This window comes from Anopheles maculipalpis, chromosome 3RL (genome assembly GCF_943734695.1).
Source record: "Anopheles maculipalpis chromosome 3RL, idAnoMacuDA_375_x, whole genome shotgun sequence".
NCBI classification, from domain to species: domain Eukaryota; kingdom Metazoa; phylum Arthropoda; class Insecta; order Diptera; family Culicidae; genus Anopheles; species Anopheles maculipalpis.
The window spans coordinates 51,663,257-51,691,255 of NC_064872.1; the positions used below are offsets into that span (position 1 = coordinate 51,663,257).

A 27,999-nucleotide genomic window follows, 5' to 3' on the forward strand; every position below is an offset into this window, starting at 1 on the left:
ATTAAACTAAACAACAGCAAAAGATATCCTGACACCTAACCCAGTTCTTACTGCTTGCAGTTATGCTACAAAAGTGACAGCCTGATACGTGCAACGAGTTTTCCAGTGTTTGGTGACCGGTCCACAAAATAAGACATTTACCCCACTAACAAACAAACAAAACACAGAGAAAAGAAATTTTCAGATAACACAAAAAAAAGGCACACCACCGTTGTGTATGAGTCTGCTGGGAAACGAAAAATGTTCGGTTCCAAATTGCGATCATGGATGGAAAATCATATTGTGCGACCGAGAAAAAAGGGAAACAAAAATAAATCCGGAAACAGCGGGTAAGTCGATACGGATGCTATACTGGAATGGGAATGGAATTGTGTAACAACATCCCGCCAGGAAAGAGTTGAAATCTGATCGCAGGAAATAGCACACATCTAGATGCACAAGAACAAAAAATTGCAACCGAAAAACCTTGTTAAATATATAAAGAACTTTAATCACAAATTGAAATACATTTCCGTTTTCTTTCTGGTCGCTTTAAGTATTTTATGGTATTAAAGTAGTACTTTTCTCCGCAAACTTCTTGTTTGATACTTCGATTCTATTTATTTTTTTTTAAATTTCAAGTTAAAATCTGTATAACAACTGCTTAATTTAATTATATTTTCAATACATTTTCAAATAATACAAACACCCAAATTTTCAAATAAGTACTATCAGCAAAATACTATTTTGCTTAAAGGTGTCAGGAATACATACGAGTATTCATAGTATTCAAAAGATTTGCTTGTCTTTACCGTTTTGACTCTTGCTTCCTTTTCTTTTCTCTTATTTTCATAACATTGTTTATTGTTTCCTTTTTTTCGTTTCTTGGCAGGATACGCTTGCATGCTGAATCTTTTTTCCTCATTTTTGAAATATCTTTTTGGTTTCCTTTTACATCAAGACTTTGCACCAAGTATTTCCCTCCAAGCATCGTTCCAACAAAACATTTAAAAAACGCCCTTTTGCAACTGAACTTTATTTACATCGAAACACTTTCGTTGGATTCTGTGTCTCGGAAAAATTGTTCCCAACATGCTACTTTCAAGAATTTTCTTTCACGCTGCAAAGTAAAATCATTTTCTTCTATCGGAACGCACTTAGCTGTATCTTCCCGACGTAGGCAATCGCAGGCCTAGACAACGAGCATCTGCAAGCAAATGCCTAGACTAGTGATTTGGCATACAAATAATGAAACCGAAAGCTTATCAGACCAGCCAACTGTGCAATCGTCTGCGAATAGCCTTTGTCACAATTGTGCCGTGGCATCATTTGCTATCGATGCACGTACCTGGAACGTGTCCGTGCGGACTCGTTCAACTTTCACTTGCAGGCACGAGCTTAGTGACTGCAGTAGCGCAGCATTCACTTTTCGTTGTTGCAATGCAGATTGACACAAAAGGGCACAGCATTTTCGTTTCGCCGGCAAAGCATGATCAAAGTATCTAACGACCATAATCAGCTTTTATGCTATTATGGCTTGATTGGTTCCGATGTTATTTAAACTTTTGTTTGAAAATATTTACCATGCCTGACAGAGCTGGAACACAATCAAGCCGAGTGGTTGCCTTCCCGAGAATCTGAGTATCGTCTAATACTCTTTGTTAAAAACAGATACTGACAACTTGGCAACACTGTTCGCGCACGGATAAAAGAAACAGGCTGTTGGGAATAAACATAAACACAGCGGCAATGTTTATAGCAGCGGATTGAAGCATCTAATTGCGTAAGGTCAACGAGCCAAGTTTGGAGATGGCGGAATATCCTTCGAAGGATATTATAAATAGGAGTAGGGCGAGTGAAAGCGGCATTATTCGATGGTTTCCGCGATAGAAGAGTAGACTTAATTTTGGTACAGTTTAATAAAAATATTGTAACCTAAAATATCTGCTTTTCTTTTACGTCGATACGTAACACTCTTTTTTTGTCCTTGGTCCTTGGTTAATGGAACCTTAAATATGCAGATGTACATTGATAGCAATTGATTTACAATAATTTACTTCAATAATTATCTTCGTTCTATTTTGATTCGTTGTATGAAAATTTCAAACGCAATTTCAAAATGTTTTATAAGTATCAAAAAAATCATCACAGCCCTTCATTGTGCATCACTTTCCTATCCTTGCTACTTGCCATAGTCGTTTAACATCAGCATCACATCTCGAGCATTCTCACATAGGATGGTGTTTATTAACATTTCATATTTGTTTGGCGTTTTTGTTTGACTTCACTCTCAATTTAGGCACACAAAAACTTTAAGCATGTTTTAAACATGAAAACTTTCTGTGTCCTAACGCTTTTCCTCCAACCATACCAACCAGGCCATTAGAACTGGCTAGCATCACCAGACAGATTTTCATTACTCAACTTTTCACCGAAGGTACGAATAACATACGTTTGCAGAAGCGAAGCGTGAATGAATGAATGAAATGGGTAAGCCACCCAACATTGAACGTCATGCTACAAAGATGAAGTACTTTTTCGCTGCCAAGCCTATTCCTTTATTAGACCTTGAAATGAGTCCTCCCTAAAGCCTCGATGAAACAATTGCGGTTTTGTCTGGGACGGCGAATGAAAGTTGAAGCAAAGCAAGCAAAAAAACCAACGCAAACATGAGAACATCCTTCGAATACACCACATGATTGCGATAACAATGATGATGTTGATGAAAACCTGAATGAAACTAGCACACTATTTTTATCATCTTCATGAAGTGTACGGGTCTGAGCATCATATCTACTGGTAGACAACTGCAGTCTATCGCTTCCATATCTACACGAGGCACAAATTTTACCAACATCCTTAAACCATTCGACATTCACCCATACACAGTCCGCCGTACAATGAAACCACTGAAGAAGGAACTTTTGCAACGCAGACAATGTTTACTCTCTAGGCTTCGTACTTTTCCTTGGACATACTGTACTTTGTATCCCATCTGCCCTTTTTCGAGACATTTCTACACTGGCAATCCATCATTTCTATGAGTCCATCTACACACGGATGCTCCTTTTTGTCCTGATGTTTCGCTTATTTTCTTACATGCACTATGTTTTCGCAAGACTTTAGTCTACTGTGCATCGAGGAAGCTTGCCAAATATTTGCACCCGAGCTACAAAATAACGAAATGACGACCGCGAAATCTACCATTCTCGACGAGCGTCCTTCAAGCGTCAAAAATAGAAACTGCAAAAAGCACACATAACAATCCCGGTGTCCTAGTTTTTTCTCCGATAAACCTCATCCGCGCACCGGTCCCGAGCCCAGCCTCTTTATGTGCCACTAATTCGATTTGGAACAACCGTGATGTGTTGATGGAGGACACATCCGTCACCATGTCGTATGCCCCACCAACTGGTAACGCGTCCCCTAAATCGAACAAATAGAAAACCCATTTTAAGCTGACAGATGTCAACCCACAGACGGTACGATTTGATTTTACGCCTCAATTAAGTGACAGCTTTCAACACTCGAAAAGCGTCGAGACGCTGACGCGATCGTACACAATGCGAAAGATAAGGAACCCGAATCTAAACACAACCCGGAAGCACATTTTACGAGCCAATAATAAATAAAATCGATTTTCTGATTATTTTAAAAGCAAAACGATGGCATCCTTGCATGAAGACTCCGGAATGCGTCTTCTCGTCTGGAATGCGACCCGGACCGGAATGTGCTTCGAATAGATGATTTAAAATCGCCAAATTCTGGCAGACCTCCTTTCGCCCGCTTCACAACAGAAATAATGCGAACATGCTGGGCACAGAAAGTAGGTTTCAGCACAATTATTTTATGGGACATTTGGTGTGCCAGGCAAGAGGCAAGATTTGCCAAAAGATTTCTTTGGTTCGATAGCACAGCCGAGCGCAGACTTATTGCACATTGTCTAGACAGATTTGTACTCGGATCCAATCAACCATCCTGCTGACAGTTAGCGCTTCGTTCCAGTGGTTTGGCAATTTGTCATTCTTCTTTTATTTCTCATTGTCAAAAGGAGAGTAATTTCTGTCTAATTGACTCTTGAGCTTTATTTATTAGCTTCGTTCTGTAGAATACTGTTTTTTATACAATAAGCTAGGGCAATACGGCCAGGGCGTCCTAAAAGAATACCAAAAACAGGGAGTAATAAAAAATTACCAAATGTTACTAGTATGTAGTAATGCAAAAGTTTATCTAGATTTTTGCAGTACATTTTGATTTTTGAAATATCGTTAAGAATTAAATAGTTCGTACAGCCGAAATTACCACCTGCTTGTTTACTTTCCGATTCTTAAATATCTGCTGACGGTGTTGATGTTAGACCGAGGCCACACAAAACATAAAAATGTAACGCTTTTTTTTCGTTTATTTATAGAGACTTTGAGTTGAAGAGACTACAATCGCCTCTCTACTGTATAAAAAAAGGATGTTTTAATCTAATATAAAACTATGGCATATGTGGCTTAAATATTATGGAAAACTATTGCCTATGGAAACTATTATGGCATATGGTATCGGATAAATTTGAACTATTGCTTAAATTTCTTTGTATAAATGACTGCTGCGTAAAAATCTAATGAAGCGTTTCTGCTGGAGTTTGTCGGGTGATTCTAGTTGGCAGGTGGCTCGGTGTGTCGTGTATCCATGGCAATCGGTGAGGATGTGACGGACGGTGATGTCAACTCCACAGATACTGCAGAGTGGAGGACTGGATTTTTCTAGGAGGTAGGAGTGTGTAAGGCGTGTATGACCTATACGAAGGCGGGAAAGGACTCATTGGATGTGGCTGGATTCGGTATCTTCCCATGAAGAGGTGTTGTGCTTGAAAGGACGGAGTTTGTTGCTGAGGTCTACGTTGTGCCATGTGGAGTTCCAGTGTTAGGAGATGATAGTGTTAGTGAAGCGGATGGCACCACGGCGTGATAGGGTGTTGGATGGTTCGTCAGGACGGAGCCGACCATTGTTGGCAAGTTTTTCTCGTTTCCGTTGATTCCGGAATGACCCGCAATCCAACAGAAATTGTAACGCTTCTTTGACTGTTTCGCTTTGTTTAGCTGTTCTTGCGGGATTATCGGAAACAATCAGACCTTTCAAAAAATTTATTTGACCATAAAGTACAGTTATATGGTTAATAATATCAAAAAAAATCGAAAAACAAATATTTATTTGCACCGCAACCAGAGAAAGGCATTATTTACTGTCAAATTTGATCTTTTTCAATCGTTTCAATCTTTTTCGGTCGTGTGTGGCCCCGGCCTTAAAGACGATTTAATTTAAAATCTATATGTTGCTACATGTAAGACCGGTGTAAAAGTAAGCGCGCTATTAAGAGACGCTATTCCGGCCTAAGTCAATAGCCATAATGGTAAACGAAGCTGTAATGAAAGATCGAGGATATATGGGTAAAAACAAAATAATTTGTCGTGTCATCTAAAGATAAAATAAGCTTTTGATCCTTAATAGTTATCAAGAGCGGGACGACGTGGTGTTTCCAAAACTGCAAGAGAACTTTATTTCCAACTCTAACCCTATTTATAAATTTGTGAGTGCCAGTAATGCAGCTGGCAATCTCGTGCTACTTATTTCATCTCACGACTTCCTTGATCATCCCTAGTCAAGGTTCCTAATGACATCTACGCGTCAACACCATTTTTGGACATGAATAAAACCGACGACAACCAGGGTCGACTCAGCGTTGAAAGAGCTATATAGTGAATAAATGATATCTACAAAATCGGCTTTAATCGTGCAACGTGCAAAGGGACAGGCTTGTTTGAAGATTGGTTTGACCCTTGAATTTAACTCATCAAGCTTTTTCCTGTCGATCCCAGACCACCATACAAAGTATGAGTACTGCAACCTTGCCTAGTCAACGACATGAAATCCCATCCGGACGGTCTCCCTGTATGCTGAACTAACTATCTAGTTATGTGTAAACTAAGTCAAGGGAGATTGCAACGACAGGTACCACAAGAACTCTTGTGGTTATAAAGACAAATTAGAACATGACAAATTATGCACTTCTGCAGTCAAACGATAACACTACAGAAGTTTTCTATCGATAGCAGATCAGCCATTTGAACCGAGCATTGTGAAGAAGCTACCGCAATTAGAGATTAGGCAAGATATAACCAAACTACAGTGTATAAACTGTCAAAAGTATGTTACAATATCGTTAAAATGGGCTTAGAAACATTGAAATAAGAAGTCTTATCCAAACCACCTTCTTCCCCAAATAATGTTCCTTTGGTTTACTATCAAATGTGATTATTGGAGCCTGATTTGGAGAATCGCTTTTTTTGCTATGGTATTCAGGGATCCGTCACTCTCCTGAGGGAAGACGAAAAATGGATAATGATCAAAACGGAAGAACGATCTGGACGTAGTAAAAATAATCTATTATTCACAAAATAGTTAACTATACGAAATTGTACCTTCACAGTCAATTATAATTAAATAAATTCATAAAATACTCCTATGTCCGAAAAGTAAGTGAACGTTGGATGTCAAATTTCGCGCGCCAAAAGAAGTCCCTTGTTTTTATTTTTTGTTTGTCAATATGTGTGTCCAAATCAAGGATTTAGTGGTCAACAATCGTCGGTTGACGATACGATCCCTTTCGGAAACTCCGTCCGGCGAAAGCGGCCGGATTTGTGGAAAAACAACAGCTGGTATTTGCACCACGATAATGCGCCCTCCCATTCGGCCATCATTTTGAGGGAGTTTTTCGCAACAACTGGCACCCATATTGTTCCTCAACTGGCGTATTCGCCAGATTTGGCACCAGCCGATTACGGCTGGCTGTTCAACATGCTAAAACGGCCGCTTCGGGGACACCGTTTTGAAACTATCGAGGAGATTGACGCCGCAGCGACGGCGGAACTAACTAACTTGTATACTATATAGTAGATTTTATTTTATTAGATAAGAATTCACATACTGTAACACCAAGATTGCGTATGTTTATTTCATAAACTCATATGGTACCAGGAGTGTATCCAACTCGTTTATTAAATTACATCCCGCATCAACATAACTTCACATTAAAGTACTAGCTACATTCACACCAAGTTGTATGAAAAATGTGAACGTTACACGTCTATCCTAATTATACCATTCCATCTGCTATAAGCTTCCAGCCGCATAAACAGTCCTATCATTTGCCAGCATTTTCAACCCCACACCTTCACGTCTGACACCAGTCAAAAAGCTAACGTAGCGAACCTTTATCAAAAATGACAGCGTACCAACTGTGCTGCTTCCCTTCGTCCATTCATCGTACATGAGCAAACGCGAATCGGGACTGCAACTTCATGTGTAAATGAAATCCGATTACAATTTCTGTTCCATCACGTCGCATTTCAACTCGCCGTTGACATCTGCATCGACCGCTTAAACGCGCTCGGTGAGAAATTGGATGAGCAGCAACGAATTGCACGTTGGATAAAATTTAATTTCATGCAGCGATAGCTTATGCTCGTACGTATGTGCCGAGCTTGCAGATCTGACTCCTTCAGATGGATCGAAATGTTGCGTTCTATCACGTTTTGAGAGGTGTCTATACAATTAAATATACTGTACGGTACGCGTTTACTGCTGCATTTCACATAATTAGTAACTCACGTCAGGTCCAATGTTTACTGATGTGTTCTACAACCGTACATACTTGTTTTGTGCTATTTAATTTGATCGCTGTACACAACCCATTAACACAGGTGAAACATTTCATTCAGGTTGTTCAAATTCACCGCCAATCGCCGTTACTGCTCATCACGATAGACGGTTCTGTCTTTGTTAGAACACTTTCTTCTACAGTGAAAGTAATCGCTGTGCTGCTGGATGATAATGCTTTTCTCACATTCACATGTAGCACAAGTGATAACATTTATGAGCTAGTCTTGTCGCTCTTAAACACATGTGCATATCTGTCCAACCTCTAACCACTACTCTCGCACATCAGAACACTGACTCGTCGGTTAATGGTTTCTGCTAAAAAGCTACTCTCTGGATCATACCAATATTATGTCCATTATTGCCAACTCCCATTTGGCAACGAAATCGTAAGCTGTCCGGATTTAATTCGTTTCATTTGTAATTCTACGGAGGTTTCCTTTTCCATTTCGGAACTTTCTAAAATCGCCAATGATTTTCATTCGTAGTACATAGGTTTTTTCGTAGTATGTAGGTTAGATGCATCATATTTGGAGCATCTGCTTGTCGCAAGTGTTGTATACATGTTTGAAATTTTCATTATTGTGTTAGTCTATACGTTAATAATAAACACTCCATATAATGTGAAAATTATTTAGAGCGAAGGAGTCTTCTTTTTCTTCTTGGCTTGATGGCCTTCGAGGTCACGCCGGCCATCACTTGGCTTACTAAACTTGCTGATACCATGTAGTTGGATAATCAGTTTTCACTACGTGGGAACGATCCGGATGAGATTTGAGCCCCGGTCCTGCCGTGTTGATGTCGCCTCACCACCGGGCCGTCGGTAGTGAGGAAGAAAATTTGTTATATTATTATACCGCACACCTAAGAGGAATGTAATTATAATGCTTATTTACTCTAACACATTCCACATAATTGCAAAAGATATTGTAGTCAAAGTTACTAACACAACAAGCTCTTCACAGCACAGCATGTTTCAACAGTTTTCTTTTGCTCTTCGCTGTCATACAACAAAACGTGTTCCGAGGGCCGAGAGGTGCTTCAAGGTTTTATTTTTCCACTGGGAAATGTGCTTATAAAAATTTATCGACCAGCAGGCCAAGGGATCGAAATGCTTTCCCTTCTTTTCGACTCAACACCCTCGTGCCCTGTATCCCTTTGGTATCGCAACTAAACGCTGGAGAGAAGGCTCGACCAAAAAAAAAAACCGCAACAAAAACTTAAACCATCCAAACGGGAGCAGTAGTGTGAGTGCTTTCTCTTGCTAAGCTAAACTATACAGTCACAAAAGTTCGCCCATTCCAACTGGTTCCTGGTTGTTTTAATCTAGTCTATCCTGCCTGCACCACCAGTGACCAGTTCCGATTCTATCTGTTCCATCTCTGCCAAACAATCTAATGGGCCACGTTTTGGGAAATGAAAAAAGGGCTCATGAGTGGAAGCAATATATTTAACGATGCTTGTTATCTTTTCGGATGCTCCTGGAGTGCCGAGTAAAGCAGACTGGCTCAAACTTAAAAGCAGGGAACATTGCAACTACAAAAAGGCCTTAAAAGTGACGTATTTTACCGCTGAATTAAACATGGCGTCTAGTATCTTAAAAACGTTTTTAACACAACAAACATTGCAGACAATATTTATGGATTATGAATTTTGAACGAGAGAATAACTATTTTCATTTGAGAGTTTACTGTCAGGTCCTTGTCGGGAAAAATGTCTTCATTCTTACGACGTACTAAAATTCTGTTACTTCCATTAAAACTATCGTAACACACCAGCTTACTATTTTTCGAACAGACTTCATACCGAAGAAAACTAACTCCCTTTTTCGTTCCAAATTCATCAAACGAGTTTTGCTCGAAAGGAAAAATCACACGTACTTTTCGCATGACACGTACTTGCCTCCAAACGGACCGGAAAAGTGTCTGAAACTTCCGCCACTAAACCATCCCGCACGACAAGCGACCGCATTTCGTCATGCACCTGATTTACGATAAGTTTTTCACTTTTGCCACCAATTGAATTAGCGAATGTGGAATAGTCGGCACGGAATTCTGCAACATGGGTAGAAGATTTTTGCTAATCCCAGCTGCGACCGTTTACCCACCACAACAAAGCACTTGTTTTCTTCTTTCTCACTCCCCTGTCTTATCAAGTCTTCTGTGGCGATTCGAAGTACTTTTGCTTAATTCAATCTCCAAAGTTTTATGCTTTTTTTTTTGTTCCCCATGGTAGCAACGTGTAACAATAGCCGCAAATAAGAACCCTATCTACAGCGCTCGGTGGTCCAGTTGCTCTACGCGTTGAATAATTAATTTCTTTGCATTTATTTTCCCCGGCGCTGAAAAATTACCACGGTACGAGTAATTTATATCACTACATTTCAATTAATCTCATGAGCTATTTGCCCCCCCCCCCCCCCCCCCTGGCGGCAATACATGACCTTTGTGACGCAAGCGGAATGTAAATATTAAGTGGATACTATAATTCTTCCTGCTCCGAATGATCCTTCCAAATAATGGATCTATTTTAACTCTTGCTTCCATTTTCTTTCCTTTCCAGCAACAACTTCGGTGTCCTGACGACCCAAAATGGCTACAAGAGCGGCTCTTTTGCAACAGACTCCAACATTGGTAGCCCTGCTAGACGCAGCGAAGTTTCACCGATTCAAAGCCATGTAAGATTAATCAACAAAACTTTAATTAAATACTTATCATTAAATTAAAAAGAAATCATGAAATCAACACAACACAGCTGTCTTATCACGGTAGACCCACTTTTATTGAAACATTTTTATCCTGTTCAGTGCATTCGATATTCTAACTGAATTTTAACCTAACTAAAGCTAACCAAACAATAACTTTATGGAACAAATAATAATAGTTTGATCTAATTGTTCGGCGTATCAAGAGGGAAGAAAATTTGAATCTACTCTCGTTTCTGTTACAAACCTGTAGTTTCGGCTCCGTAACTATAACGCTGCTGATCTTAGGTCGGTTTTACCAGCAGTAACACAACAGTACGCTCCACATGAGAGCCAAAAACCTTTATTCTTTCATTTTGTTTGTACACGTCTTCTTGTGTCATCGATCAAAAGGCAAGAGAGCGATCAAGACGATCGATCCTGAAGACAAACGGATTTGACCGTTGACCTAATGAAAATAATAACCATATTCGGAGCAACGTATAACAGCATTATATCGACAATGTTATTACAGTTTATTTCTGCATTTTTAAATTTTTTGTAGTTTTTTACCTAATGCGTCATACTAAATTGACTAAGGTATATTTAATACAAAACTCTTTTACATCATGTCGGGTAAAACCCATACAGAGAAATCAAACAATTTTTAACATCTATGACTACCACAGACAAAGAACTGCATTAGAAGTTTTGTGTGTACTAGTCAATTGGCCCGGTTACTGGGCTACGCAACATAACTCCGGGGTATATCTTAATACCACAGGGTAGGCAATTTAGGGATGTATAAAAACATACCACAATATCGGTGAGATAAACACATGGAATCCACTGTTTACCAGAGCCTTTGTACCACAGCAGTCATCGTTGACCATTAGCTCAAAAAATCATGTTAGCATATTTTGATACAGTGACTGATTAACCTATGGATGAAGGTGGTGGCCGCCAGGGTCCTCGATGACCAAGGATGCCTCGCCGACCGGGGAGCTTCGCCGAACAGAGGAGCTTCACCGATCAGTGAGTCTCACGGGTTACTGGCGTAGGACCCAATATCCATTATGCCGTGGGCCTCCAAACACCTTGACCCGCCTCTGTTCCCAGCGTTGTCAAAGGAAAGTTGAACACAAAGCAAAGGAAGTTTAATACTGAGCGTAGTGACGGAGGTCTGCAATGCCGTTATACTACCCGTGAACCCTTGAATCGTAATGTTTTTTCGGCGGTCGTCTCCTCGGGTGAGGTGCTGTATCGCGCCAACCATGCCAAGTCGGAAGGCACCTCGGGTGTTTCCGATGGAATAGTGTTCGAAACGGGAACCGTTGACGTGAACATATTGGCCACGTTCCGAGTGGATAGCGTCGCTATCGCTGCATCGTGGCCACCCGTGACCGTTGGTGTCCGTTCCTGAACGGTAATACCGGCAACTCGACGTTAGTGCGTCAGGCCGATGCGGTGCAACCGCTCTTTCGATGGGCGTCTACGCCGATGGAGCCGCTGCATCTTGATCAGCCGTAACCGTTTGTGGCTGTGGCTCGGCTTGACGCTTTCGGCACAACCGTACTACTCTTTCGGGGGGCGTCTCCGTAGGCGTGGTACTGTACCGCGATAACCATCTAATATTGGTTGGTAGTTCTACCGCGTTTACAGAAGTACAGAGTCATTCATTGTTCTAATAGCGAAAAACGAAATCAGACTAATTCGTTTCATTAAATAAAAAGCTGCCAAACTTACCCTTTAGTTTGAGAGTATTTGCAACGTTCAATCGTTTTAAAATGACACAAAACACAGTAATATTCGCAACCGTAAATTATTCAACTTGTTGCAACCATAAAAATCAACCGAATAACTACTACATAATTATTCTGAAAGGCTTGTTATATTGATGTGTGATTTCGGAGAAATATTGTCAGATATCATGAACAAGGGGAAACTGCACATCCAAGTAGGGGTAAAGTCTACTCTAGTATGTGGCGTCGGGCTTTTCCATACAATTTGTATGGAGAAATAATTAACATCCAAATAGAGGCAAAAACTACGCATTGCCCATTGCAAAATTTTGCAAAATAGCGACTATAAACTCTGTCCTTGAACGAAAAAGATAAAGGTGATGAACCTCTTCCTGGCTTTTGACCACAGCCAATTCAAATTTTACAGTATTTTATGGCTTCTGGCAGGAAGTGGTAGCTTTGAATGGGGGGGCTTGCAGCACGATGAGCCTAAACATCAAGCCACCAAGAGATACATAGTATTTCGCTGAAAAGATCTTTATTGATAGAAGCGTATGCAACATCCCTCTAACATGAACGTAATAAAATATTCCAGCTATGAAATTTAAAACATTATTGTTATTATTAATTTATTAATTTAAATTGTATGCTATTCAGGCTATACAAAGATTATAAAATTTTCATAAGAGTAACTAGAGCTACAAAAATTCGAACATTTCGTTCTTACGATAAACATGACTAAGCTACACTATTTTTCATTCATTATGCGCATCATTTTTTCAGAATAGCATCTTATATTTAATTTATACAAGTATAGCCAATTTTACTTACGGTTATATAATCTAAAAACAATTATTTTTAACATAACGGGGTTGTTATACATCTTCTTCTTCTTGGTTTAACGATCTGTTAAGGTCCGGTCCGGATGCGATTTGAACCTCGATCCTGCCGTTTAAAAGACGGACGCCGCTGTTGCCTATACCACCGGGCCGCCCCAATCCATGTTATGTATATTGATGATATAAATTATGCTGACATTATTCCGTCAATAATTAAGGACAGTTGGTGGAGTAATCTAATTAAATTCTAATATAAAAAAAAGAAAATTTGGACACAGTTGACTGCCATACAAGCAATAGCACACAATAGCATAAATCTAACATTCGTATCATATCATCCATCTTTTCGTTGGCAGACAACTAGCCGCCGTGGTTGGCACTCACCGAACCAGGATAATGTCCCGATTTCGCCGAAATCTGATCACTATCCCGTACAACACCGCATTCACAACACACAAGCGCCTGATGGAGGCGCCCAGTACTGGACGAACGCGTACGGCACCGTGAACGGCCAATCTGGAGCAGCATCATTTCACCATCAACATCAACAGCATCAGCAGCAATTCAATCCCAGCGTATCATCGCCAAAAAGCATCTCTCGCAACGGCTCATCTTACACGCTTGAGCCGGGACCGACGAACGTCTACTACTCGAAAAGCGTAGACTCGTACGCGGCAGACAGTGCGCTTCCCTACACAATGCCCGAGTTTGACTTCCACGCCGGAAATACCGGCCCATCAAGAGGCATCATGACCGGTAACGGATCCGTTTCTACCGGACATAATGGTCACCTGATGTCACACACGGCTACCGGTACGCGCGGCACCTACTCGACGGCCACCAGTTCCAGCAACGAACTGCTCGAAGAACTGCACTCATTCGAAGGTGCTCGAATCAAGCGTCTACATCCGGCCGCGACACGCATTAGCTCGTCCTCCTCTTCCTCCGTCAACTCGACGCACTACAGCGTGAACAACAACCACCACAACAACAATAATAACCATCTAGCCAGTGGTACACTACCCTCGCAGTATGCCAGTTCCAATGGACACCATCAACAAGCACTATCAACAAGAAGCTCCACCCAAACGGCCACGTCTGCCGGGTGCAGTGAAAATAAGTATGGAAAACTTATGCAGCAACAAAATCAACCCTCAAAACAGTACGGTCCTAACTACGAGCAGCAGCAACAACAGCAGCAACAGCAGCCGTACAATGGCAACAATAACAACTTACTGTACTCCTCCAATAGTAAGGCTACAAATTCCACTAATGGTGATGGTGCCGGTAGCAGAAATGCGTCCCCACTCCCTGCCCGAGGTTCGTCCGCCTGCACGTCACCTGTTCTGCGTTCAGCTGCACCGAGCGTCAAAAGTAATCGTGTTATCAATGGCAATAATAATAACAATAACAATAGCATCCACCTCGACGCTTCGGCATCCGGAGCTGGTAAAACAATCGGCAGCGGAAGCTCATTGACGGCCAGCTTTACCAGCAAATTTCACAAACTAACGGGAAACCGTTCGTCCACGGGTTCGAACGCACCCGACGGTCCCAACGCGAACGCTAGCAACAGTAAATTGAATCATGTTAATAACAACAATAGCACCACAGCGCCCAATGGAACCGGCAGCTCAGCCAACATGCCTTCCTACCATCATCATCAGCACCATCCCCAGCACCAGTATCAGATCAATAACGTCACGACACATCTGCATCCACCGGCGCAACCACTTCCGTCGGGCAAGCAGCCACTGTCGTCATCGTCATCGTCATCCTCGCCACCGCCAGGTTCGCAGGCTGGCGCATCCGGCACTACACCTTCGCCGAGCGTACACCATCTGCATCATCCATCAACGCACGGTCACCATCATCACCATCCGCATGGACCGATGGGTCATACGCTTTCATCGCCGGAAAGTGCTTACTCGACCGGATACTCCACCGACGGCACGTCACCGGGTAAGTGTGTCACGGAGCAACTTTTCCTCTCCATTACCTTTTTTTTTGCCATTTTTTTTTCTCTTGTCTCGCTTGTTCACGCGACGACTGCGGCCTTTTGTTTGCACTGCGCGTTATCGACATACGGCGGTTTATCGTTCAGTAAGTCATAATGTCGGATGCAAGATGAGCCCCAGCCAGCCACTGCGCTGGCAGGACACTTTCAACGGTTATCTAAAGCATGATGAATTTATCCTACCGTACGATGTGCCGCTTAGTGTCCGGTAGTAAAAGATTCTTCCGAACGGACGAACTAGGATTCGGAAGCGATAAAAATTTATCTACTTCTAATCAACGTTCTAATAAATACGTCTCAAAATGTGTCGTAAACTATTTTGCTCTCGATAGCACGATCGTGTTTCGTCCGGTTTTGTCGACGGAGCTACTGTGTCCACTTTGAGGCCTCTCACGTCATCCTCGTAACGAAACTCGACCGCTCCAGTCAGTACCGTCCAACATGCGACTACAGAAATTCTCTTAGTAGAATCGCTGTGCTTCCTTTTATGATGTCCCATTATTTTTTTATGGTCCTGAAGTTGCTGCAATCAGCACGATATGATCGATAGCGTCGGTGTCTTGAAGGGCTAAGCGGTACAGGAAGTTCGTTTCATGTTCTTAATTTGAATTGGTCGTTGTAAAAAATATGGTCGTTAGGAGCTGTGCTTCATTTACGATTTTCCTTTGTAATCCTGTTTTAACTATCGTTGCGTTAGCGTAGACCGGTTGGCCGGTAGTTATTGAAGCAAATTTCATTATGAAAAACTATTGACAGCTTGTGCAAACAATTAACTATTTATTGGCCGCTATGAATCTTTTCTGAGAAACAGTAAGACTGTATTGCTGCCGTTAAATTTAATGACACTTAATGCCCATTTCATGCATCAAAAGTGTCACTGGGATCAACGTATACAAAGTTTACTAGTTGATAGCTTTTGTGCATCATATTTGTCACAAACACTATGGACAATCATCAATTCTCTGCCAATTTCCTTTAGAATCTTCCGTTTTGCGACGTAACAAAATTAATTTGATTCGGATTAAGTGTATCTCTACGCTACTATGAGTTGGGCAGTATTGAAATCAGGACAAGCTAGAGTACCTTGATTGGTAAATATTCGAAAAGCTGTAGAAGTATCCAGAAATGGAGGGTCAAGATATGTTGAGGATGTAGTTCCAAAAGAAAAGAATACATCTTGTTTACTGGCTTCTACATGAGTTATAATCATTCAACGTTGGTTAAAGCCTCAAACTACGATTGTTCTGAGGGTTTCCAAAAATTTTGACTGTGAAAAGTATTATTCTTGCACCTGATATTCCAAAATAGCCCAGAAATTAATCATCCGAGAGACAGCTACCATTCCATTTAAGCTGAAAACATGGAATTGCCAATACCATGTATGAGTAAGAGGGTCGACAACAGTCCAAACATTATTTGAATCCAGAGTGTACTTGCTGTAAAGTTATGCCATTTAATAGCACTAACGATTTGAATTACGTCAGTCCAAGAACGTAGCATTATTACAAACATTTGATTGCCACAAAATCCACAGAGAACACAACAATTACCGAGCGTTTCCGAATGTCAGAAGAACAAAACAACATGTAATACACTGGACGCCACCAACACACAAAACGTAAAAAACGCGACCAACGAGAAACAAACTTCCAACCGAACATGCTTGATTTGCATATGGTAATTTGTTCCTAATTTGTTGAATTATTATCCTTTTCGTCACGGTTTTACCTTACTGATAATACTTGCCATCAATCCTCAAAATTATCCGTCGTTAGACACTGCCAAATTCTGCTATTTCCTGGCTTTTCAATCTGTTTCCTCGTCAATGACTTCAAACACGGTCCGAAAACAGGGAATACATCTCGATAAAAACCAGAAACCCCAATTGTCGACCAACGCTAACTTGTGTTTCGCTAATACGTTCCTCAAACTACTTCCCGGAAGTTTCCTAGGTGAGCGGTCTTTCGGTTGAGCTATGCCCGGGGCAAAGGGTGCTATTTTCCATCATCACTCATCTCGCATTTTCCCAACGATCTACCAGCAGCTTCATCTGCAAATATTCCAGCTAGTCCTTGCCATGGTCATGCTACTGCTGCGCATTTCACTACGATTGCTGTACATAGAGGGCACGAATGGCACAGTATACCGCTTTTATGCTAATGCGATTTACTACAATACCTTTAATGTTGGCAACATTCTCGCATGCAGACGGTTACCGAGCGAATCGGTCCCAAAGCAAGACACAACTTACTGGGCCAGCTAACTGGTCTTCATTACACTTGGCTTCCTTCGTACAGTTTTCGTACAGTAAGCTATGAAAGGAAACAACAGTACCAGTCCCTTTTGCCGGTACCTTCTTTTATCTTATTCTTTGCCAAAAATAAACCTCATTGCTGATGGTCAAATTTGGGTTGCCCACGCCACGACTCACTTACTACCCAATGCATGGTGCCGCCGTAAACCAACAACGACTGCTCACTGTCTCGAGGGCATTCGTTTGCTTCCATAACAATCAAGAAGTATAATCTTTGTGCTCTCGGATCTCGTAGATCAACACCTTCGTGCACGGAACTTCCCACATTATCATCAACAGTTGAATCAGCTCGTGAACTAGCAAATTTACTGCTCAACTATCCTCGGGGACATTCACGGATTTGTAGAGCTGGCCCAGAACAGAAATAAAACAACAATCAACTACAAAAAAAACTCCTCTTGCAGAAGAAATGATTCTCAGGCGATCCACAAAAATCTTCCTCATTTCATACCAGACACGCACCGGATGATGATATTGCTGCCATGCTGCCGAGCGATCAATCAAAATTCAACCAACACGCCAGTGCTGTGTCATGCGCGTCAAACGCACGATTTCCACCCGGATTGCCCGATTGTCCTACGCGATTCGTTTCTTCAAGCTTCTCGGTCATCCTCCGTAATGATACGTTTCAGTCGCGTCCTGCCCATTACACGTTTAATTGAATTCTTCGAATCGAGCCATTAAATGTAACAGCCAAGTCATGTATGGGGCACATAAAATTGGCCATCGGGCTGCCATTTGACTACAATCAAACGCTCGGTTATCGCTCATTTCGCGTTTTAATATTTCACGCACCCCCGCATCGTGGTGTCGGGGAAAACTTTATTATTGTGCCTCTCAGCCACCGAACCATAACGGTGGAAATGTTAGTCAAATAATCTTGTTTTTTTTTCGAGGGTGACATTTCCGATTATCACTTGACGTGCAGCTCGCGATGCCTTTTCTTATGTTTGCTGATTCATTATTTGGCGTCATTGTTACCACTGATTGGAGATTTCCTAACCAGTGCCTGTGTACGTTCGTAATCATCCACTTCAAACACACGCAAAGAGGAGCAAACTTTTTCGGTCAACCGGTCCCTGCCCTGCACCGAAAAGGTTCCATTACGAAGCAATTAAATGTGGGCTTTATTGATTTGCCTCGGCCTGGGTACCACCTCGGTGAGCCGGCTGTGGTTGCAAGGAAAATCCTCAAATGTGTCGACACTAAGGCTGTTGCGGAATGTGTTGATCTTGATTCTACCCAACGAATCAGGGACTGTTAATTAATGAAATTTAATTTCTCCCCAACCGCTCCAACATAAAATCATTATACTAGATAGCTTTTGAAACTTTTTGTAGGCAAAGTAAATGAGGTCTGAGGCAATAAAATTATCGTGAAACATTGATTTAAGTTCATTTTTCAATTATATTCAATTTACAAGTTACTCACCTTATCTTAAAGCATAAGGAGAGAGTTAAGAACATTATATTGTTCGCATATTTCCCAAAATTCTCTTTACTTAAAATAGAAAATGTATCCTTCTGCAAACATAAATATTTACATCTACCCATTCACATGAATGTTTCTCCATACAGTACATCGAATTGTGTTTTAATTTAACTACCCATCTACCTGGATAGAAAAACTTTCCTTCTTTCTTCGAAATCACCCTTGCGACATGAAAGGCCATTAGGAAATTTTTGAATACCTATTTTCAATCCCCCACACAAAACCATACAACCCTCCACAGGGCCACACATTTCAATCTTATGCTTATTGCTTATTGCTACCAAAAGTCCACAATCACTTCATTCGTCCTTGTCGATGATGCTGTCGAGTGCCTGTTTGCATACACATGGCCATGACATTAGGGCTTATTGGAAAGCACCCAAAAAACGTAGCAACATTCACCGTTCCCATTCCGGCTCGGCTGGAACTGTTTCCAAAGCTTTATGATACTTTAAGTTCCGCTTCGTCTTTCACCGCCAAACCAACCGAAACAAAACACTTCAAGCACCGTTTCCTTCATAGCGCCCAAAACTGATTCTGCTGGATGTGCTGGTGTGTGAGCAACATACGGAAACAGCAAACCATTCTTCTCTCCTTTTCTGCTCTAGCTTCCCCAGCGGCCGATGCAGGTGGAATGCCGAAATGCCTTTACCTTTTCAAATATAATAAAAATAATAATAACTTGTCAGAACGTAAAGGATCCCAATCTCCAGAGCCATTTTCTCCCGCACGCCCTTCACTAGAGTACGTTTCCCTCGGTACAATGCTCACCATTTTGTGGAATGTATTTCGGGAACGAGAAACTTTGTCTGGGTACGGAGCAAAACAACAAAAATGACGCACAGCACAACTGAGAACAAAACTTTGGTGGGAGGTTTGCGACATTCATACGAACATTTCGGTAATTTCCTTCCTTTCCACCCACGGAAATAACACCCCTTTGACTGCATTGAAAGACATAAAGAAAAATCACAGCTAACTTATCAACATTTGTATGCTAATAAACTGTTTACCACGAAACCTCTTTCACTCTCGTTCAGTGTTACCAGTTGGTAGCACAAGGAAGACGCGGTGAATATCCAACGCCGGACGGGTAGAAGAAGCGTTCGCATACTGCTCGCTATAAACATGGAACAGGCTGTTACCACTACGATAGTTATAGACGAAAAGCTTTGACCCTAACCGGACGAGTGGTACCATTCGGTGAGCACCCCCATTCCCGCCCAGCAGAGTCTTTGACGTGTCGCTATGAATTTAAGCTTCAATGCAAACTGTAACCACCGTTACGCAACCAGTGAGCCTTTTGCAACCGCACTACAAGAGACTGTCAAACTTATCAGCGGCAAGGCTTGGACATCAGAGAAGATGAAACATGGATCTCTCCTTGTGCGGTTATGTTAGATCCCACGGAAAAGGACCACGCAGCAAACATGGCATGATTTGGGTCACCACGTCCAAAACGACCTGTGTTATGCAAATGACCTATCATGCTTTCACGGATTCCGTTCCATCGTGCTGAAAGCGAACATCCTACCCACGGAGAATCAGAACAATCGAACAAGCTTTCGATGAAACACAGAGCTGGAGTAAAGAGGGCATCTAACTTACAACCGATAGGCTCACTGTTACCACGTCCCAGGAAGCGGTTCTGCAACTAGGAAACAATTTCAATTTCTCCTCCACCTTCGCCCAAAGCACAGCGGGTATTAGGTCCATAACTTTAAACTTTGTGCTGTCAGCATCGATCGACCTAAATCAGGATTATGATGCTCGCCAATAAGAAAGGTCGTAGCGGAAGGATACGGTTGGTAGCGAGGAAATGGTACAAACATCGACATTACACTTGTAATCGTGGCGTATTGAACGAGCTGCAGTCGATAGGAATTAGGACAGCGGTTAACAGCACGATGATAGCAATAAATAGCTTATTATGTCACGTTCAAAAGGAAGAAACTGGGAAGAAAATTATAAAAAAATAACAATATGTGCAACAATTTGATCAATTATGATTTGATTTGATGATACATTCAATCATTTGGCTGAATATTGAGAGGAACGAATTTTTGTAAAACTTGGCAGTACTTCCTTTCTAATCCTTTTCGCTATTAGATGCATGCTGAACTAGTTCAGACTCACCAATCCGAGCACTAAATTTCGTTTTTAAATTTATTACCTCCATCTGCTTGCTTGTTGTGAATTGTGGAAAAAAATTAAGAATTTTCTAGCATATTCACTTATGTACTTATCAGGTAAGTCAATAGAAGCCTTTTGTGAATTTGCCCTGAGGAAGAAGTCCTCAATAACGCCAAAGATCGCTGCCTTCTACTAATCTGTTATCCTGTCAGCCTTTATGACGGTCATATGAACGACTTTTTCTCACTCTTATTCGACACCACAACATCACATGGTTTTGGACTGACATGTTTAGCATTTTTACTTAATTTACCACTCGCTAGACGGGTAATCCTCAAGGCACGGTGCGATTCTTTATATTTATGAACTATCTTTTGCCTGGTGGTTTGTATTCGATGTACAATAGTTAGGCTATTCACACAGACGAGGCTTTAAATCCTTCCAAACATCGTCCTTTCAAGCGTGGATCAGAGGTTTTCGTCAGTATTAAGCAGATGTCTCAGACGTGTATGTGAATGCAGAGCCTAGAAATGTCTTTAAAATCCCAGCTTTGTCCGTCGCAATAGAGATATTTTGGGCGAAGAAGTAGCATAATTGATTCACATTGATGGACTTGGATTTCGAAAGTGTCGCCTATCTTTTCGTCATTTTGCGTATGTTGTGAAGGCCACTAATGGCGTCATAATTGTTTCGGGTTTTGTTAGGTGCTTCTCTCACCCCGTAGTTTTGTCCCACACATGTAGTGCTTCAGTCCAATGATGTCTAGGTATATGGAGTGCACTACCATCGAAATTTCCACTATAGAGTTATGGTTATCTTTCTTTTTGTAATAGAAAAATAGGTTTAATTACAGAAAACAAACTTTTAATATTTTATTGAGAGCTGATACACCTCGGCTGCACGATGGGCGAAGACTGCTATACTGCGCTAGATGGTTCTCCCGTTGGACGCTTGTCCCACGGTACCATGTTGCATGCTGACATTCCTGGAGTATCAGATGACATGCTGATGCTCGGAAGTCACGTTGTACAACACGGGACCAAGGTGTCGGATGCAACTCAGCGTGTGAAACATTCCGCGCATAACTATAGAGTCCTAAAATATACCCGAAGAAATGCGGCCATAGTCCCTAGACATTCGTGGTAGCAAAGATCTCCAACAGTTTTCAAATTGCTTTCGCATCACATATGATGTTCGTCATTATAATTCTAACAAGCTTAGTAAGCTTAGCTGAGATTCAAAGAGAACTCATAACAGCGTCATAACAGCTTGCTCTGACTATGCCGTTAAATACGGCCATAAAATCGATAATAACAAAGTATAATTTTGGCTGGAGCTCTGTTTAAGGGGCCTTCCAAGGTAAGAGGCGACAACGGCGCTGATCTTCACACAGCAGGATCGGAGTTCAAATCTCATTCGGGCCATTCCTCCCTAGTGCGGACTGGGTAGCTTACAACATGATATCAGTAAGTCTAGTAAGCCAGTAGGATGTCCGGCGTGACCTAGAAGGTCCTTAAGACAAGAAGAAGTCTATTGTTTTTAATCAAAGCTTGCAATGTGGTGAAGGTTTGATTTTTTAACTCTTTCCAATAGAGTATGGTAACTATTTGCAACTTTATGATTATTAAAATGTATTGTGAGTTGTAATGTATGTATGTTAAAATGTATGCAAATGTTGGAATATTTGCATGCCCTAAAACACAACAAGAACGATTTCATTAGTGATCAATCTTTTCTTTTTCCTACCATGAGCAAACGATTCAATTCCGGTAACCACGTCGAACCCGTCAAATCCCTCTTAAAGTCATCCTCACTGCCAACACTAAAGTAAAGCAACAATCGATATGAATCAAACAGCTGACAAGACCGTTTAGAAAACGATTACGATTCACGATCGTTCCAATACGTTCAACTCGATTGCATAACAAACACATCCTTATTAAATCGCTTTCATTCGTTCGTCGTTTCTGCCCCGTGGCCCTCAAGCAGCCACCGAGACTACAATTCAAAGCATCACTCTCCCGTTGCTTGATTTAATGCTCCCCACTGTCATCCTCATCGTTCAAGCAATCGAACCAAAATGGCACTTCATTCGTAGCTACCACAACACAGGAGAACAAAAAATATCACCAATATCACAAACATGCAATTGGAACATTTCTGGATCCTTGTTCAATTTTATTGCCCCATGTCGGTCCTCCATCGACAGCCACCACACTCCAGGGAGAACCGTCGCAAGCTTTCGGAAACCTCCAACTGTGGGGCTTAGGAAGAGATAACGAAGCAGCTTCCTGCAACTCGCATGTTTCTCGCATGCATAAGATAAAACGCGCTTGGGTTGTGTGGTCGTTTTGTTCCTCCATTTTTCGTGCACCGGGATGAATGGTTTTATTGCTTCCTCCCCGTCACCTACGGGAAGTCATCGCTTTTGGCAGGAACAGAGAAAGATTCCGACGTGTTTCGGGCGTTTTATTGTGCCATAAAAGAAGCGAAAACACACCCATTTGTCAATGCTGCGGGCTGAAGGTGGTAACTAAATTGAATAAACATCGCCAACGGTTAAGACTGGCTTTCCTGTCCACTTAATGCCACCATCCAACGCAGTTTCTATACGATTCGAAATTCGGGAAGGTGTTAAATTTGTACATTCTGCAACTGAAAAATTACCCCAATTCTTCAATCACTCCACTCATTTCATCTTTTTCCTATATCAGCGTAATATAACCATTTTCACGATACGACACTGTTGATTTCTCACGCGCAGGTGGTTGTTCCTACACGCCAGAATACTACATCAATATCCGCACCGGGACACACTACTTCCCGAAGGGTACGACACTACCCGGTGCGTTGCATGGAAGGACAACAGCAGCATTTGATCGTACAGGATGCACGATCCCTCCCGGTGGTGCATCAGCAACCGCAGCCAGCCATCACGAAAACGGTTCCAAATTCAAGTGTGCCCTTAATCGCATCGAGGAAAAGCATGTGGAGTTTTGTGTCGACACGGAAACGGTAAGAAAGAGTGTTCAATCCGCTCGTCTAGCTGTGAATATTGGGCTGGCAGGATGTCTTCCTGCAATATCTTCTAGTTGATATTCCGAACGCGTTTTGACACAGACGTCCTAAAACCTAAAAAAGATGAAGAAATCTTTTTTTTATGCGCCTTTCTGTACACAAAGTTCGTTGGTTCTCTTCATCCGGTTTTCTGTTCCGTTGAGGGAATTTAATTTTCGCTCACAAAACCTGTCCATTTTCTGTGTCCTACGGACCTTTCTGTTCTCAGTGCACTTTCCATTTTTGCATCTCAATACATTGCACACACACACACATTTTTTTGTTGTTCGTTTTTAATATCACTCTTGAACACTCTTCAGCCCACTGATAGAAACACGTGCACATAACGTTGCATTTGCATCGCTTTTGCACTGTTGGCGCATGTTTACCCAGCATTGCCCCCTACCAGCTCGCATAAACAGACGACCAATTTACGCGCTCCCTGAAAGTTTTCAATGATTGGTTATATCTGTTTCGTTCCCTTTCAGCACGTTGCTGGACCACGAGCATGTGCTCCGGCAGCCCCAGCAGCCGCACCCAATCTGTCGAGCTTTAAGCCCACATCCGGTGCATCTGGTGGCGCTGGCGGAAGTGGGTCGAGCGTTTTATCTCAACTTCAGCAACCGTCAGCGGCAGCACAACCGCAACCAAACCAGCCACCGAATGCAGTTGCGATGAGTCCTATTATGCAGAAGAACCTCGGCATGCAGCATTACCGTAGTATTGAATGTGAGTATAATGCAAATAAGTAATGTAGCATTTGTTTGGTTTTTTTTTTTTTTTCATTTAATCTATTTTTACTTCCGGCTTTTGTTTTGTTATACCATCGATCCGTAAAGAGCATATCAAACCTTGCTTAGTATACGCCTTCGTAGGTTCACTGGTGAATTTTATACAACCATTTTTATAGGTTATGCTCATAATGTACCATTGTCTGTTTTATACCGCAAAATGGAAGCCGGAAGCAAGCCGAGCGTCAACTCGAGACCGGATAGGGAAATAAGATCCTTCCAAAAGATTGGACTTGAAGGGCTTAAGGAAGTTATGAATGTGCAAGACACTTGGACACATTGCACGCTGTGCAAAATAGCGAAAATGAACTTTTCCCGTGCACAAACCATCCTCAGATGGCGTAATCTACCGCAGCCTATAGAAATTCGAAAATGGAAAAAGAACCAACTTTGCTGCTTGGAGAGTATTCAACTTGTTACACCATGTGCAATAGATGCTGTACAGTGAATTTATCTCGCTAGCTATGCATACGTTGGTGCTTAAATGCATTTCGTTCTAACTTGCCCGTTGCTAAGGTTGGTTGTTGCATGCACAGCGAATTTAATTATACACCCCTTTGCACTTCGCTGTAACGTGTTAAAGGGGTTATGTATGAATAGCTAAAGAGAACATTCTAAATGTACATTAAGGAATATTTTATCTTGAAACAGAGACAAACCAGCTTTTACACTTCGTTGGAACCGGTTTTTAGACGTGAGAAATCTTGCACTTGTACGAGTGCCCTGATGCAACTCGTGGAAAGTTTGCTCATGAATAATTATTACCCACGACCTAGTTCGAATGCTTTCGTTGACGTATGCAAAACGCAAAACACAAAAACTTCATTCAAGCCAAAATCAATTCTTCTACTTTAGCTCCATCTCCTCGCCAACGGTGTAGAATTCGTACGAACCCTTGGTTGACGACAGCCGATGGAGCTCTTGCCAGTGCCAATTGCATTAAGCGAACGGAACAAGATTCGGGATCTACCTCGTCCGGCATCAAATCGAGCAGCGGAACTGACGACAATAAAAATGATAACAAGTAAGCTGCATGCAAGTATTGTCCTTTTACAATAATAAATAAATCTCCGTCTGCCTTTCAGCAAACCAAACGCCCTTTCGGACACAGATTCCAGCTCGTCCACAGAGAAGATCGTCAACAAAAAGCCATTCACACCGAGAAGTCTTAAGAAAATGGGCGACATCTCACGATTGGACAGCAAGTCTGGTCCGATAACGATCGGTTCCAATCAGGATAGCGATGAAGATGCTACCCTCAACGAGATGATGGGCAAGTTTGACGAAAGTTACCACTACGAGAAGGAGACTGACATTTTGAGGTGAGTCGCTTTTGTAGCTAGCCTTTGGCACAGGAACTAAGTCCGTATTTTCCTTCTCTTTCATCACAGTTGCAGCGATTCGGATCCTACGGATTGCCCAACAGATATCGATACTGGTCAAGATGCAGGTGACGAGTGCGATACCGACGATCTGCTCGATTTGGACTTTATCGATACGGGCTCTGTGCAGGAGGTACCAGACAAAGAAATCTATCGACACACAGCCAGCTGCTCGATTCATCAATTCCCAGAAAGGAAAGGCTCCTGTAAGCAGCCACGAACACAGCGAAGTAAACGTACCAATGAAAATGGCGGTGGCTCCAAACGTCGGAAGAAGTTGGTCCGTACGAGAAAGAAAACGACAGATCCTGCAGCACTTGGGGCGGGCTCGGGTGTGGGAGATGCATCCGCCGTAGTGAGCCGTGGTTGCCGAAGCTTAGGAGGGACTCCCGTCTCGTTGAGACGAAACCAAACGGATCAAGAAATGCGTACACCCACCAGAGGTTCACCGCTGACCAATCGCTGCAACTCGCTTACCTTCACCGAGGTCCATTCGCTGCACAGTCGAATATTGGCGATTTCCGAGAGCGAAAAGGCGCTGCTGCGAGCTGACCTGGAGGCGGACGTTAAGTACAAACAGTTGATTCACGAAGCGGAATCGATTCTGTTTTCCATGAAGAGCAATAGTTCTATTTGCATCAAGGATCTAGCCACCGTGCCGCCACCGTTGCCTCCTCGCGAGCCACAACAACAGCCTCCACCTGTGCCGTCGCTCGTGAAAGAAACACCAACCACTTCTTCTACCATTTCTAGCCCACGGCGTGTTTGTAACCCACCGGCGAACAAGCGGGTTGAAATGTTGCGCAACTGTGAGGCTGATTTGCGACGAGAGTTGGCAAAAACTTGTTCGCAAAAGTGTGTCGATGGAGCGGTCAACACGGCTGAGCTAAATCCCGCCGAAGGTGTTATCGTAAACAAACGGTTGGAGGTCCTACGTTACGAAACGTCCTGTTCCCTATCGGCGCCGAACAGTCCCAAAAACACTCGTGTCCTCTTGCCTCGCAAAACACACGTTTCCAACTTTATCCATCATCAAGCTCGACCGCCATGCTCATCGGACAGCGGTGGAGCGAACGATCTTAAGCAAAGTGCCAATCAATCGCCACCTCCTCCGCCGCCCCGGCGATTGGTGTCAAAGTCACCGACCATCATGCGAAGACGTTTCCGCAGCCAAAGTCCTCATCTTAACATCGAGTCAGACTCTGATTCTGATGAAGTGAGTCGCAATCTGGATAGCAAAACTAATGGCAAGAGTCACCGTGCGAACCATAACTACAATAAGGAAAATCTTACAAACCATCCACAACCGATTTCCGTCTCACAGCCAACGCACAAAGACGTCACTGGCAAGCAGATGAACAACTTTCGCCATACAATTCATGGTCCAGCCGTGACGAACGGTGAGGATGGTTACGACTACACGGATGAAGCAGCCACTACTAATGGCAACTACGCTACAGGAATGCACAAGTCGCCGCTTATATCGTTCCGATCGGTAGACATTGGTTCCCCGGTCACTGATGATAGCTATTGTCCACAGAGCGAACCTCTCAAGCGAAAAATTTACACCTGTAGTGCAGCGTTTGAGAAAATACAGCGCAGCCTTCACCATGATCCAGGTAAAGAAGCTCATACGTAATCTTTAAAAAGACACGTTGCAGCCACATTCGTTAATTACTCCTATTTCTCTTCCAGATGCAAAACAACAGCTCATCATCGATGCACTAGCGGAAATAAAACGCAGCCTAGAAGATCAAAGCGTGGAGCTGCACGAGCTTAACAACACGGAAAATTAATGCACCATTGCTCACAGTAGCGCGCTCTAGTGGTCGGGCTTCGAAGCTCCATCACTTCAGCATTGTGG

At 42.3% G+C, this 27,999-nt stretch overlaps 2 protein-coding genes across 2 annotated transcripts in view; one reads left to right on the forward strand and one right to left on the reverse strand.

Moving 5' to 3' along the window:
* Window positions 1–27,999, reverse strand: part of LOC126561728 (protein hu-li tai shao) — a 272,847-nt gene that overhangs the window by 72,031 nt on the left and 172,817 nt on the right. The gene's annotated exons all lie outside the window — the stretch shown is intronic.
* On the forward strand, window positions 201–27,931 carry LOC126561358 (uncharacterized). The gene is made up of 9 exons (XM_050217462.1): window positions 201–329; window positions 10,249–10,363; window positions 13,307–14,912; window positions 23,670–23,920; window positions 24,451–24,691; window positions 25,609–25,777; window positions 25,839–26,075; window positions 26,145–27,754; window positions 27,831–27,931. Exons 1-9 carry the CDS (start codon window positions 241–243, stop codon window positions 27,929–27,931), a joined length of 4,419 nt encoding a protein of 1,472 aa, XP_050073419.1. The 5' UTR covers window positions 201–240.